The sequence below is a fragment of the Oncorhynchus masou genome, chromosome 32 (assembly GCF_036934945.1).
Source record: "Oncorhynchus masou masou isolate Uvic2021 chromosome 32, UVic_Omas_1.1, whole genome shotgun sequence".
Classification (NCBI taxonomy): domain Eukaryota; kingdom Metazoa; phylum Chordata; class Actinopteri; order Salmoniformes; family Salmonidae; genus Oncorhynchus; species Oncorhynchus masou.
The window spans coordinates 60,730,084-60,745,173 of NC_088243.1; the positions used below are offsets into that span (position 1 = coordinate 60,730,084).

At 43.6% G+C, this 15,090-nt stretch overlaps 1 protein-coding gene across 2 annotated transcripts; it reads left to right on the forward strand.

The window, feature by feature from the left end:
• The first annotated feature begins 188 nt into the window (after positions 1-188).
• On the forward strand, positions 189-6,624 carry LOC135526385 (ETS-related transcription factor Elf-2-like). 2 transcript variants are annotated; one of them, XM_064954722.1, is made up of 9 exons: positions 189-518; positions 1,188-1,271; positions 1,567-1,789; positions 2,677-2,790; positions 2,991-3,107; positions 3,243-3,332; positions 3,496-3,688; positions 3,926-4,150; positions 4,353-6,624. In XM_064954722.1, exons 2-9 carry the CDS (start codon positions 1,197-1,199, stop codon positions 5,041-5,043), a joined length of 1,728 nt encoding a protein of 575 aa, XP_064810794.1. In that variant the 5' UTR covers positions 189-518; positions 1,188-1,196; the 3' UTR covers positions 5,044-6,624. The 2 variants fall into 2 exon arrangements, with proteins under 2 accessions (XP_064810794.1, XP_064810795.1); XM_064954723.1 differs by having other exon boundaries at positions 2,680-2,790.
• The last annotated feature ends 8,466 nt before the right edge of the window (positions 6,625-15,090 follow it).

Sequence of the window (15,090 nt, forward strand, 5' to 3'; positions counted from 1 at the left end):
AGGCAGTTATCCAGCAATCACAAAGGATGTGTTCATGCAGCAATTTCTATTTACAGAAGTGTGTCTGAAATAATTTATTTATCGATAAATGACTTTTTGTAACGCCAGGGCCACGTTTGGATGGGTCCACTGCCAGGGGACAGTAGCGCGATGCTCTCACGTCATCGCGGCCAATGTGTCATCGCTAGCGGGCTACAGAAGGTTGGCCCGACTTCCCCCAGCAAAGAGACGGCGCGCAGGAAAGTAGTGAGATCGAAACATCCTGTTAAATAGGACTAACTTAAAACAAATGCAATATACGGAATGTCAGTATTGTTTTGTCGGTGAAAATCAACATAAGAGCACATAGCAAGCTATTTGGCTGAAATATTGTGCTTGCTATAGCAAGCTTGCAAACACTTGAGAGTATTCAAATTAAGGAGCGCGTCGACGTCGGCCTGGTCAATTTGGCTAGCCAGCTAGCTTACAGAGCTAGACCTATCTTGAAGTTATCGACTGCAGGACAAGCAATATAAGAGGTAAGGAACGTTATTTTGCCAAATTTTACTTAATAACATGATTGGATCTGTGGAGTTCAACGGGCAAGGATGGCCATATGACAGCCAACTGTAGCTAGTTGGCGCTGCTGACTATGTAGCTAACAAGCGAGCTATGTTAGCCGCTAACAAACGAACTAAAATATTATTACGCATTTCCTGTGTAGTAGTTAGTTCGGCAAGTTAACTTAACGTGTTATCTCTCTGATAACACAACTTGGAACACATCTATCTGCCACTCAATGTACATTAAAGCTACAATGTAGAATCTATAGTTCGCTAACGTTACTAGTTAGCTGGCTAATGAAGCTACAACATAGATACTGCACAAATGATGTAAACATTGGGGTCACGCTTGTGAACGTGAAGTGCTTGTGAACGTGATGCGCAAAAAGCAACTATCGCGTTCTACAGAGTGTAGAGTTTCCTCAGCCCTATTGCTGAACATGGTCAATTTGTTTGTCAAATTGACGTTTTTGTTCTTGTTACTGTTGCAGTGTAAGCTAGCTAGTTTCGTTTCTCCGTTAGCTGTGATGAGTACGCTAGTGCATACTTCAGAAATCAGGGCCCAATACAGAACTGTTCATAGTCTGTGTGATGGACTGTGGTTGGGGAAGAGGCTGGCTCTGATTCCCTGTTTTATTTCCATAGGAATGAGTGATGACCTCTGTTGTGGTGGCAGACGGTGGAGGGAATATGGTGGAGTACGTCACTGTCATGGAAGAGACTGAGCAGGTAAGAGACAACCGGTCCTAACCTTCCCTATGCAACATTTAAAGGGTGTTTTAATTGCAATACCAGTGCCACACACAATCCCATTCCAAGCTTAAAGCTGGGTCAGGGCTGATATAAATATCTTATTGCCATGAATAATATTGTGAAGTGAACCAATGAATAACATGTTTTTCTCGTGATATTGGCATCTCTGTTATCTCAACATTATAAATGATTCAACAAATGTTCAAATACACACAACACATGATGTATGTTTCAACTTGCGCTTCCTTCAATGTATCTGTTCATTCTCCAGAGTCAGGAGAACCTCGGTGAGGAGGGGGAGGTGGTGCAGGAGATAGTGGAGACTGTAATAGGGGAGGATGGGGAGGAGTATCCTGCTGTGGTGGTGGAAGAGGTGCCCAGTGCCCAGTTGGAGCAGTGCTACGCTGCCCAGGTGTTGGTCTACGATGACGGGACCTATCTGATGCAGGACGTGGGAGACGAGCAGGAGGTGGTCACCGAGGTAGTGGAGACAGGTGAGAGGGAGGGTGGTGCAGGACTGGACAGCAATATTTTTTTGTTGCTGTTAGAGGGTTTGGATAGTGGTTTTTTTGATTGAGTGATTGCTTTAGAGGAGTGTGGGTGTAAAAGGCTCTAGCCCTGTACTGGCCCTCCCGCACTCACCTATCGTCAAACCAATCATGTCCATGCGGAGCTATACGGAGCCCTCTGCATTGTTACAAAATTTGGGAGGTGCACAGCGATGCGGTGCTCGAGTTGGCCTCCGGAAGCTCCTCAATTGTGTCACACACCACGTACAGAGCCTCTGGATCGCATTGCCCGAACAAGCATAAATTGGCTTTTAGACTTTCCAATATATCACAAGTATTATTTTCTTCTAGGACCATCTCAAGAAGGACATCTAGTGGTGTATGAACTGAGCCCACTGGAAGAGTGACAGAAGTCATAAGGTTTGAGGGAGGGGACAGCTTTTTAGGATGTTGACCAATGACCATCCTCAAGATATATCTTCTGTAGGCAGTAGTTACTATGCACTACCGGATGCGGGAGGGTTGTGAATGAGTGAGATAAAGAGTGGCGAAATAGAAGACTTAGGGTGATAGCTGGTACAGGCTACGTCACTCCTTCTCTCCAACGCTACACGGTTTACTATCAGTGTCCCAAAAGTACAGGTTCACTTAGCCTAACCTCTCATTATTTAATGAACGGAAACATCCATCTTGCCCAGCTAACTGCTTCCAAGGGTGAACGGCTGTGGTATCTACTGCTGTAGGGCCCCAGGCATAGGAAGATACGGTTGAATACTCATTGAAACAAAGTAATTGAATGAACATTACATTGAAATTAAATGTATTTTCGCCACTCCTTTAACCTACCGTCCCCGTCTCCTGTGTTGTTGTAGTAGAGGTGTCGTCACACGGGGGCATGGTGTGCTTTGATAAGACCTTCGAGGCGGCCGAGGCCCTTCTTCACATGGACTCCCCCAGCAGTTTCCATGGAGACCGCAACAACACAGGTAACAACTCAACCCCTCCTCCATTGGCCTTGCCGGGGGCCAGGCATTATAAGTGTGTGGCGGGCCATGATGTCGGGCTGAAAAATATGATGGTAAAATGTGTCAACGTTCGTTCTACCACAAAGTTACCATTTGGCAGTCTGAGTTGAATCTTCACACTGCTCTGTGGCTGTAATGATGAACTATTGTCTGTGTCTCAGTGGAGGACGTGATGATGGAGACGGTGGTGGAGGTGTCTACAGAGTGTGAGCCCATAGAAGAGGACAGCTTCCCTATACCCCCCGACTATGAGCCTCCGTCTGCCAAGAAGAAGAAAGGTCTGCCTCAAACACAACCACATGCGTTCTTGCCATCTGTCTCTGTGTTGGTCACTGTGTGCAACCCAGTATTTAAATGTTAAGTTGTATATTATATAAAATGTACAAAGTTATGTTTGGCTGGTTTCCTTGCAGGGGGACGGAAACCGAAGACGCAACAGCCTCAGCCTGACACCAACGGCAACATTGACCTGGGGATCAGGCAGAGACCCAGAGAGGGAAAAGGTACCACACACACAGCGAGGGCTAGGGTTTGTCAAGCCCATGAAGGGATTCTTCTCTACGTAGAGCAACTCAAGATGGGGCCATATCCCTTCAGTAGATAGCCGGTGTGTGAGCCATCCTCTGTATGAATGACGTTGGTCTTCTCTCTCCCTCCGTCCTCCAGGGAGCACCACCTACCTATGGGAGTTCCTGTTGGATCTCCTCCAGGATAAGAACACCTGTCCCAGGTACATCAAGTGGATGCAGCGTGACAAGGGCATCTTCAAGCTGGTCGACTCCAAGGCCGTGTCCAAGCTGTGGGGCAAACACAAGAACAAACCTGACATGAACTATGAAACCATGGGCAGGGCACTCAGGTAACTATGGGATACCATTCTACTATATTGGCTAGCCAATTCCTCACTATAGTTAGTGTGTAAGGCTTACTGTTGACCCAACATCTTTACTATTTTTATGCTAAGGAATGAGTAATGCAATTTTTGATTTGTCTGTTTAAAATGCATGCATTTAACCCTTAAGTTCCCCTTTTAAAATGCATGCAACGGTATGCCACTTCGGTTGGGTAAACTGAGTGTACGGTTGTTCCTGTCCAGGTATTACTACCAGAGGGGGATCCTAGCCAAGGTGGCAGGCCAGAGGCTAGCCTACCAGTTTAAAGACATGCCCAAGAACATCAGGGTGATCGACGATGACAGGGAGGAGGAGGGAGAGGAGGGGGAACCCTCTGAGCACCACCAGACACTGATTATTGACCCTGCCACCTCCACCCAGACACAGCAGAGCTACGTGACTGTCATACCCACCTCGTCCGGCAACAGGTGAGAGGCATGATTGGAGAAGGCATGAAATAATGAATACATTTTTGTAGCAATTTTTCCCCCCAAGAGAAAATCTGTGGTATTTATTTGTGTTAGAGGCAGTAGCCATAAGAGAGAACTTGCATGTGTGATTCTGTCCGTGTCCATTTTCATCCAAATGCACTGTGAGGAAGTTACATCTTTGTTTCTGTCTTATGTACAGGACCATGCGTTTGGCCATGCCCATGGTCATGACGACGACACTGGGTCAGATGACCCTCAACTCCTCCACCGTCTTCACCACCCAGGCTCCCATCACCCTGGGCAACGCCCACGCTGGCGGGCCCAAGCTGGTGATCCAGACCCTGCCCGCCATGATGCCCGCCGGGGCCAAGAGCGGAGAGAAGATCACCATCATCACCATCCCGGCGGCCCAGCTAGCACAGCTAACGCAGGGCAACCTTTCAGCCCAGCTCTCAGGCCAGCTAGCTCAGCTCATACAGGCTAAACCAGTCACCCAGCTGGTGCAGGCTAAACCAGTCACCCAGCTGGTGCAGGCTAAACCAGTCACCCAGCTGGTGCAGGCTAAACCAGTCACCCAGCTGGTGCAGGCTAAACCAGTCACCCAGCTGGTGCAGGCTAAACCAGCCCCTCCACTCATACTGGCAAAGCCTGTGACTGTGACCCAGCAGCCACCTGCCGCCTCCCCTGTAGGTAAACCACAGCTCCCTCCCTCCACCACCGTCACAATCCCTGTACCTACCCCTTCTACACACCCTGAAAAAGAAGCCATCTCACCCCACACAGCCCTTCCAGAGTCCACCCCTTCAGTGAGCACGGAGCTCCCCAGGTCTAGCCTGGGAGACCCCTCTGACTCGGAGTCGGCACAGAACCCAGTGGACCCCGAATCTTGAACTCGAGGCCAAGGGGCCTGACAGCTACTGACTCCATATTGACCCTGTGTTTTGAAGTGGAGTCTTCCCTTCCCATCCTCCAATCACTGGGCAGTGGAGCTGTAGGACCATACAGAGGAGGAGAGCTCTGAACCTCAGCTATGGAGCTCCTAGTTACCAGGGAGCTAGTCTTCAAACTGGAGCTGCAGTGCCATCCCTCCCTCCACATCAGAAAACCAGGAAAAGAGATGAGGATAAAGGGACTTTGTATACATAATACATAGCTACACTCTCCTACGTATTGATTTGGACGGACAGTGACCGTACAGAATGTCACCTTTATTATTTGAGGGTATTTTCATGCATATCTTTTTCACCGTTTTGAAATAATCACTTTATGTATCTAGTCCCCCAACTTGAAGGTGTTATACATATTTGGTCAAATTCAGTAGTGTGTGTATTAAAGTAGTCAAAAGTTTAGTATTTGGTCCCATATTCCTAGCACGCAGTGACGTCAAGCTTGTGATTCTGCATTTGCACTTTGCTTTGGCTGTGTTTCAGAATGTTATGTCCAATAGACATTAATAGTAAATAATGTGTTGTCATTTTTAATTTAAATATTACAGAATGTTTCTGAACACATACCTTAATCTGGATGCTACCAAGATAACGGATAATCGTGAATAAGTGAGAGAGTGTGAGTTAGAGGCATAAATATCATACCCCCCAAAAAGTGATGGTGAGATGTTAGCCTTTCTTGGGGGTCTGATCTTTGTGCCTCTAACTTATCATTATTCACAGTTCATTCAAGATTATCAGTAATTATGGTAGCATCCACATTTAATGTAGAAGTGTTCAGAAACATATTCAATTTGTATTTTTTTTGTGACTCCAGAATGACACATTGTTGTGCCAAACAGAAATGGTAAATAATCTGAAACACAGCCAAAACAAACTGCAAATGCATCCAACAAGTTTGTAGAGTCACAAGTTGATGTCGTCACTGCATGCCAGGAATATGTAACCAAATACTAAACTTGTGTATATTAAATACTTATGATACCTTCAAATGGACTGTTTTCATTTAACGGTAAAACAGATGTAGGAAAATACCCTCAAAACAGGTGACATTCTGAACGGTCCCCTCATATGAAACATTTAATCTCAAATTTTAAATGCTGGAGTATAGAGCCAAATTAAAAGTTTTAGCTTCACTGTCCAGATAAATATGTAGGGGAGTGTACATGCTTTAGAAGCTCTTTGGATCTCAAACGATGGGCAAGCCTTAGATTGTACATTGAACATGCTTCTTTTAATCAAAAACATAATATAAAGGAAGCCTGAAAGATTTGTGTAAACTTTTTGATACTCTTCAGCAGGTTACGTACGATGTATTCTAAGTTCAATGCAAGTGTAGTTATTTTGTCTCGTAGTTGAAATCTTTGGGTTTTCCTCTGACTGGTTGGTTCCCATCATCTGGCTATGGAAAGTAGTCTAGTCCTCCACAGCACTGTCCTTCCACACTCAATGTTTTTTTTGTGTTATTATATATATTTTTTACTGTTCAGAAAAGGGAGCGAAAGGATGTTTGTGTTAAGAAAAGACAGATCCAGATGGTATATTCCCACATTTTGAAGCATATGCTATTTTCATGTACTCTCAAAGTGTATTGATGTAGATTTTACTGAAGTATGTATTATAAAAAAACATGAATTGAAACATCTTGTCTTGGTCAATACTTGTTGGCACTGAATCTCTATCAGATGGAGTTGAAAAACATAAAGGACTAGGCAAACCAAACCGTGTGTGGTAGATCACCTGGGTGTGAATGAATGGTGATGTTTCACCAAGTAAAAATGATAGCTGGTGTTCTGTGGTCAGTTGTGGAAAAAGTACCCAATTGCCATACTTGAGTAAAAGTATAAATACCTTTTCAATAGAAAGTTACTCAAGTGAAAGTCAGCCAGTAAAATATTACTTGTCTAAAATTATTTGGTTTTATGTATCAAAAGTAATTACAATTGCTCATTTAAAATTCCTTATTAAGCAAAGCAGACAGCACCATTTGTTTTGTTTTTAAAGTGTATGGATAGCCAGGGGCACACTCCAGCGCTAAGACATTTACAAAAGATGCATTTATGTTTAGTGAGTCCACCAGGCCAGAGTCAGTAGGGATGACCACCTGTTTTGATAAGTGCTTCAATTTGACTGTCTTGCTAAGCATTCAAGATGTAACTTTCGGTTGTCATGGAAAATGTATGGAGTAAAAAGTACATTTTCTTTAGGAATGTAGTGAAGTAAAAGTTGCCAAAAATAAAAAGTAAAGTACAGATACCCAAAAAAACTACGTAAGTAGTACTTTCAATTATTTTTACTTTACACCACTGTAGAATGGCAACCCACAGCTGATGTTTGTATTGGTCTTCAAACTCAGCTGGATACTTTTACCTGTCAATGGCCTTGTATTCTATATACAGTGCACTTAAACTATTCAGATGCCTTCCCTTTTCCCACATGTTATTACATCCTTATTCTAAAATCAAAGAAAACATTTGTCAATCTACACGCAATGCCCCATAAGCAAAAACAGGTTTTTAGAAATGTTTACCAAAAAAATTTATACTGATAAGATATCCCTATTTGGTAAAAGAACAAGTCCATATTATGGAACAGCTCAAATAAACAGAGAAATGACAGTCCATCATTACTTTAAGACATGTAGGTCAGACAATCTGGAAAATGTTTGCAGTCCCGAAAATCATCAAGGACTATGATGAAGCTGGCTCTCATGAGGACCACCACTGGAAAGGAAGACCCAGAGTTACCTCTGCTGTAGGAAATAAGTTCATTGGAGTTAACCGCACCTCAGATTGCAGCCCAGAGTTCAAGTAACAGACACATCTCAACATGAACTGTTTAGAGGAGACTGCGTGAATCAGGCCTTCGCGGTTGAATTGCTGCAAAGAAACCACTAAAGGACACCAATAAGAAGGAGAGACTTGCTTGGGCCAAGAAACACAAGCAATGGACATTAGACTGGTAGAAATCTGTACTTAGGTCTGATGAGTCCAAATGAGATTTTTGGTTCCAACCGTCGTGTCTTTCTGAGACAGAGTAGGTGAACAGATGATCTCCACATGTGTGGTTCCCACCGTGAAGCATGAAGGGGGTGTGGGGATGCTTTGCTGGTGACACTGTCAGTGATTTATTTAGAATTCAATGCACACTTAACCTGCATGGCTACCACAGCATTCTGCAGCGATACACCATCCCATCTGCTTTGCCCTTAGTGGGACTATCATTTGTTTTTCAACAGGACAATAACCCAACACACCTCCAGGCTGTGTAAGGGCTATTTGACCAAGAAGGAGAGTGATGGAGTGCTGCATTAGATGACCTGACCTCAACCAAATTGAGATGGTTTGGGATGAGTTGGACCTCAGAGTGAATGAAAAGCAGCCAACAAGTGCTCAGCATATGTAGGAACTCCTTCAAGACTGTTGTAAAAGCATTCTAGGTGATGCATGCTGGTTGAGAGAATGCCAAGAGTGTGCAAAGCTGTCATCAAGGCAAAGGGTGGCTACTTTGAAGAATGTCACATATAAAATGTTTTGATTTGTTTAACACTTTTTTGTTACTACTTGATTTCATATGTGTTATTTCATAGTTTTGATGTCTTCACTATTATTTCCAAATCAAGCCATGTGGTCGAAGGAATTGTCCGTAGAGCTCTGAGACAGGATTGTGTCGAGGCACAGATCTAGGTAAGGTTACCAAAAATATCTGCAGCATTGAAGGTCTCCAATAAAACAGTGGCCACCATCATTCTTTAATGGAAGACGTTTGGAACCACCAAGATTCTTCCCAGAGTTGGCAGCCTGGCCAAACTGAGCAATCGTGGGAGAAGGGCCTTTCTCAGGGAGGTGACCTGGAATCTGATGGTCAGTCTGACAGAGCTCCAGAGTTCCTCTGTGGAGATGGGAGAAACTTCTAGAAGGACAACCATCTCTGCAGCACTCCACCAATCAGGCCTTTATGGTAGAGTGGCCAGACGAAAGCCCCTCCTCAGTAAAAGGCACATGACAGCCCCCTTGGAGTTTGTCAAAAGGCAACTAAAGTACTCTGACAATGAGATTCTCTGGTCTGATGGAACCAAGATTGAACGCTTTGGCCTGAATGCCAAGCATCACATCTGGAGAAAACCTGGCACCATCCCTACAGTGAAGCTTGGCAGCATCATGCTGTATGGATGTTTTTCAGCAGCAGGGACTAGGAGACAAGTCAGGATTGAAGGAAAGATGAACAGAGCAAAGTAGAGAGAGATCCTTGATGAAAACCTGATTCAGAGCACTCAGGACCTCAGACTGGGTCGAAGGTTCACCTTCCAACAGGACAACAACCCTGAGCACACAGCAAAGACAACGTAGGAGTCGCTTCGGGACAAGTCTCAATGTCCTTGAGTGGCCCAGCCAGAGCCCGGACTTGAACATCGCTGGAGAGACCTGAAAATAGCTTGGACGCTCACCGTCCAACTTGACAGAGCTTGAAAGGATCTGCAAAGAAGAATGGGAGAAACTCACCAAATATAGTTGTGCCAAGCTTGTAGCATCACACCCAAGAAGACTAGGCTGTCATCACTGCCAAAGGTACTTCAACAAAGTACTAGGTAAAGGGTCTGAATGCTTAAGTAAATGTGATATTTCACATTTTATTTTCCAAAATGTCTAAAAACCTCTTTTCACTTTGTCATTATGGTTTATTGTGTGTAGATTGAAGAGAAAAAAATAAACAATTTAATACATTTTAGAATAAGGTTGTAACGTAACAAAATGTGGAAAAAGTCAAGTGGTGTGAATACTTTCCGAATGCACTGTACATGTCCTATCCTGGCCTCAAGAACATCTGAAACTACTTGACACATGAATGGTATGGTAATGCAAACAATATTGGTAGTAACCCATCCAGTCATCACATTTACTGTCAAAGTGCCTATTTACGAGGATCATTTTTTATTTTACCAGATAAATTGACTGAGAAAATATTCTAATTTACAGCAACGACCTGGGGAATAGTTACAGGGAGAGGAGGGGGGATGAATGAGCCAATTGGTGCAGACATTCTGTGCAGTCGTATACCCATCATTGCAGATGGAGGAGAAATGCTAAGGACTTGGATCACTGCACACTGTGCTATTTGGTATTAATTTACCTGCTGGGCTCCGTCACCTGTTATATCCCAGTATTAGGTCCTCTCACAGTATGGCCTGATGGGATTGGAAGGGATCAGGTGAGATCAGGGTTAGAAGCCCCATGTAACTTCCTGTCCACCCATTCCCTCACACTCATCCTATTCTGACTCACCATTGTGTCCAGAGTCATGCTCAAGGGCAGCAGACTTAAGGACTAACCAGCTAAGGGGTCATTACCACACACACACACACACACACTTACCTATGGTCAGCCTCCGATGCAACTAAATGTTTTCTTTATTATCCAGCTCTGTGTTGTCCACTGCCCCTGTGTGTCTGTAATAAACATGAAGTTGTATATTTTATGAAGTGCACTAACTTATATTTGGTCGGTTTCCTTACGGGGGAAGGAAGCCGAAGACACAACCTCGGCCTGACACCAATGGCAACATTGACCTGGGGAGACTTGGAGAGGGAAAGGTACCACACAAACCCGATTACTGTGGGGGTCTTTCTCCAGTCCCTGTGGTGCTGGTTGGAGGGCTGTGATGGTCTCAAGTTCCTCTCAAAGTGCCCAGTTTCATACAGTTTTTAATTTTACCTTTATTTTACTAGGCAAGTCAGTTAAGAACAAATTCTTATTTTCAATGACGGCCTAGGAACAGTGGGTTAACTGCCTGTTCAGGGGCAGAACGACAGATTTTGTACCTTGTCAGCTCAGGGATTTGAACTTGCAACCTTTTGGTTACTAGTCCAATGCTCTAACCACTAGGCAACCCTGCCGCCCCAGTGACATATATCCCTGTGAACAGTGTACAAAACTAAGAACACCTGCTATTTCCATGACATACACTGACCAGGTGAAAGCTATGATCCCTTACTGATGTGACTTGTTGAATCCACTTCAATCAGTGTAGATAAAGGGGAGACAGGCTAAATAATGATTTTTAAGCATTGAGACAATTTAGACATGGATTGTGTATGTGTGCCCATTAGAGGGTGAATGGGCAAGACAAAAGATTTAAGTACCTTTGAACAGGGTTTGGTAGTATGTGCAAGGCGCACTGGTTTGTGTCAAGAACTGCAATGCTGCTGGGTTTTTCACGCTCAACAGTTTCCCGTGTGTATCAAGAATTGTCCACCACCCAAAGGATAGCCAGCCAATTTGATACAACTGTGGGAAGCATTGGAGTCAACACGGGCCAGCATCCCGTTGGAACGCTTTTGACACCTTGCAGAGTCCATGCCCCGATGAATTGAGGCTGTTTTGAGGGCAAAAGGGGGTGCAACTCAATATTAGGAAGGTGTTCCTAATGTTTTGTACACACACATATAGATATACAGTGGGGCAAAAAAGTATTTAGTCAGCCCCCAATTGTGCAAGTTCTCCCACTTAAAAAGATGAGGCCTGTAATTTTCATCATAGGTACACTTCAACTATGACAGACAAAATTAGAATTTTTTTCTCTCCAGAAAATCACATTGTAGGATTTTTAATTAATTAATTGGCAAATTATGGTGGAAAATAAGTATTTGGTCAATAACAAAAGTTTCTCATTTCTTTGTTATATACCCTTTGTTGGCAACGACAGAGGTCAAACGTTTTCTGTAAGTCTTCACAAGGTCCTCCATGCAGATCTCCTCTAGAGCAGTGATGTTTTGGGGCTGTTGCTGGGCAACATGGACTTTCAACTCCCTCCAAAGATTTTCTATGGGGTTGAGATCTGGAGACTGGCTAGGTCACTCCAGGACCTTGAAATGCTTCTTACGAAGCACCTCCTTCGTTGCCCGGGCGGTGTGTTTGGGATCAGTGTCATGCTGAAAGACCCAGCCACGTTTCATATTCAATGCCCTTGCTGATGGAAGGGCATTCATTCTTTCCTTTACACGGATCAGTCGTCCTGGTCCCTTTGCAGAAAAACAGCCCCAAAGCATGATGTTTCTACCCCCATGCTTCACAGTAGGTATGGTGTTCTTTGGATGCAACTCAGCATTCTTTGTCCTCCAAACACGACGAGTTTTTACCAAAAAGTTCTATTTTGGTTTCATCTGACCATATGACATTCTCCCAATCTTCTTCTGGATCATCCAAATTCTCTCTAGCAAACTTCCGACGGGCCTGGACATGTACTGGCTTAAGCAGGGGGACACGTCTGGCACTGCAGGATTCGAGTCCCTGGCGGCGTAGTGTGTTACTGATGGTAGGCTTTGTTACTTTGGTCCCAGCTCTCTGCAGGTCATTCACTAGGTCCCCCGTGTGGTTCTGGGATTTTTGCTCACTGTTCTTGTGATCATTTTGATCCCATGGGGTGAGATCTTGCGGGGAGCCCCAGTTCGAGCGAGATTATCAGTGGTCTTGTATTTCCTAATAATTCCATTTCCTAATAATTGCTCCCACAGTTGATTTCTTCAAACCAAGCTGCTTACCTATTGCAGATTCAGTCTTCCCAGCCTGGTGCAGGTCTACAATTTTGTTTCTGGTGTCCTTTGACAGCTCTTTGGCCTTGGCCATAGTGGAGTTTGGAGTGTGACTGTTTGAGGTTGTGGACAGGTGTCTTTTATACTGTTAACAAGTTCAAACAGGTGTCATTAATACAGGTAACGAGTGGAGGACAGAGGAGCCTCTTAAAGAAGAAGTTACAGGTCTGTGAGAGCCAGAAATCTAGCTTGTTTGTAGGTGACCAAATATTTATTTTCCACCATAATTTGCAAATAAATTCATTAAAAATCCTACAATGTGATTTTCTGGATTTTCCCCCTCATTTCTTCTGTTGTTGTTGAAGTGTACCTATGATGAAAATTACAGGCCTCTCATCTTTTTAAGTGGGAGAACTTGCACAATTGGTGGCTGACTAAATACTTTTTTGTCCCACTGTATATATAGTACCTGTCAAAGGTTTGGACACTGTCTACTCAGAATTCCTCTGTCCAGTGTGTGTTCTTTTGTCCATCTTAATATTTTCTTTTTATTGGCCAGTCTGAGATATGGCTTTTTCTTTGCAACTCTGCCTAGGCCAGCATCTCGGAGTCGCCTCTTCACTGTTGACGTTGAGACTGGTGTTTTGCGGGTACTATTTAATGAAGCTGCCAGTTGAGGACTTGTGAGGCACCCGTTTCTCAAACTAGACACTAATGTACCTGTCTTCTTGCTCAGTTGTGCACCGGGGCCTCCCAAGGGTTTTCTAGTGATGAATTAGCCTTTTAAATGATAAACTTGGATTAGCTAACACAACATCCCATTGGAACACAGGAGTGATGGTTGCTGATAATGGGCCTCTGTAAGCCTATGTAGATATTCTATTTTTTTTAAAAAATCTGCCGTTTCCAGCTACAACAGTCATTTACAACATTAACAATGTCTACACTGTATTTCTGATCAAGTTGTTATTTTAAATGACAAAGAAAATGTGCTTTTCTTTCAAAAACAAGAACATTTCTAAGTGACCTTAAACTTTTGAACGGTAGTATACATACACATATATTTAAAAACATTTTTTAGGAATTCAGTCGGGTCTCAACCTACAGTTGAGTTAGTAGTAGAATAGACAAGGTGCAATTTCGAAATGTGCATTTTCTTATGTCAGTCACTCAATTAGCACGTCAATTCAATATTAGGAAGGTGTTCCTAATGTTTGGTACACTCAGTGTATGCTGTCAAGCTGATAGTTCTGCTTTCTACAGTACATGGCAGTATTGTTAATAGCCTGCTGTTGTTGCCTGATAGGTGCTGTGGACTAACTGTCCAACCAAAGGCTGCAGAAGTGAAGTGGGAAGCTACAGTCGTGCATGTTTTATTCTCAATAGAGATTTGAGGGGGAGGCCCCAAGACAACGTGGCGCAGAACAATGGAGCCTGAGCTCCAACCATATATATAAATATATATAAAACCTGTTAAATTGTCGATGGCCACAACATCATCAGCAGAGCTGGGTCACAGTGGAGAAGATGGCCTGAGACCGTCAGAAGTGGAGAACAATTGTTGCTAGCCTATGCACTAGCCGGAAAGACGGGGGATGAGTGAGAGATTTTTCTGAATGTTTGTAGTTTGTGCTTAAGCATTTAGTAAGTACACTGGGCAAATTTGACACCAATGACATTGTCACAAACAATATTAACAGGGCTGGTGAATTTCCAGCGACCTCACGATACCATCACGATCCTTAGGTGCCGATACGATATGTATTGATATTCTCGCGATTCTATACTGCGATTTGATGTTCCAAACATATTGCTCATGATATGTCTGCTGCAGAGACATGACAAAACTAGTTTTAAATCAGTCATGGAAGTACGTGCTGAAAACATGTTGGCTCACAAAAAAAAGCAAACAAAAAAAATGGTCAAATACATTTTACTGTTTCAAAGGGTCAGCCATAGCAGAGTTACTGGATATAATGACCAGATGCTTGTGTCGCCGCCCTAACAACGGGATTCGTTGTCCACAGAGCAGAATGGTGGGCTGTCAAACTCCTGCCTAGTCCTCTCTTTGGATTGGTGGATACATCTTATTTGAATATTTGATGAGGGTTGTTGACGTCAACTGCCTGTAATCAACGGAGTGTGAGATGTTACACTACCCTCCTGAAAAAGCATAAACTGTCTCAAATTACAACATGTTCATTTTAGATATAAAGTGTTGCCGGGATGTCACGTGCATCACATTTATCAGGACAGTCGTAATAACCTAAGGATTGCAACATTTCTATTAGATCAAATAAATTCATTTTTATTTTTTTACTAAATTCGACACATTGCCCCCGCATACAATAACTTAACAATTAATGATCTGCCTAATGTGGACAGATCTTGGGCGGAATAAACCCTCTCGCGGCGCCCCTGGAGCAAATTAGACTTAAGGGTCAAAGTGCCATGCTCAAGAG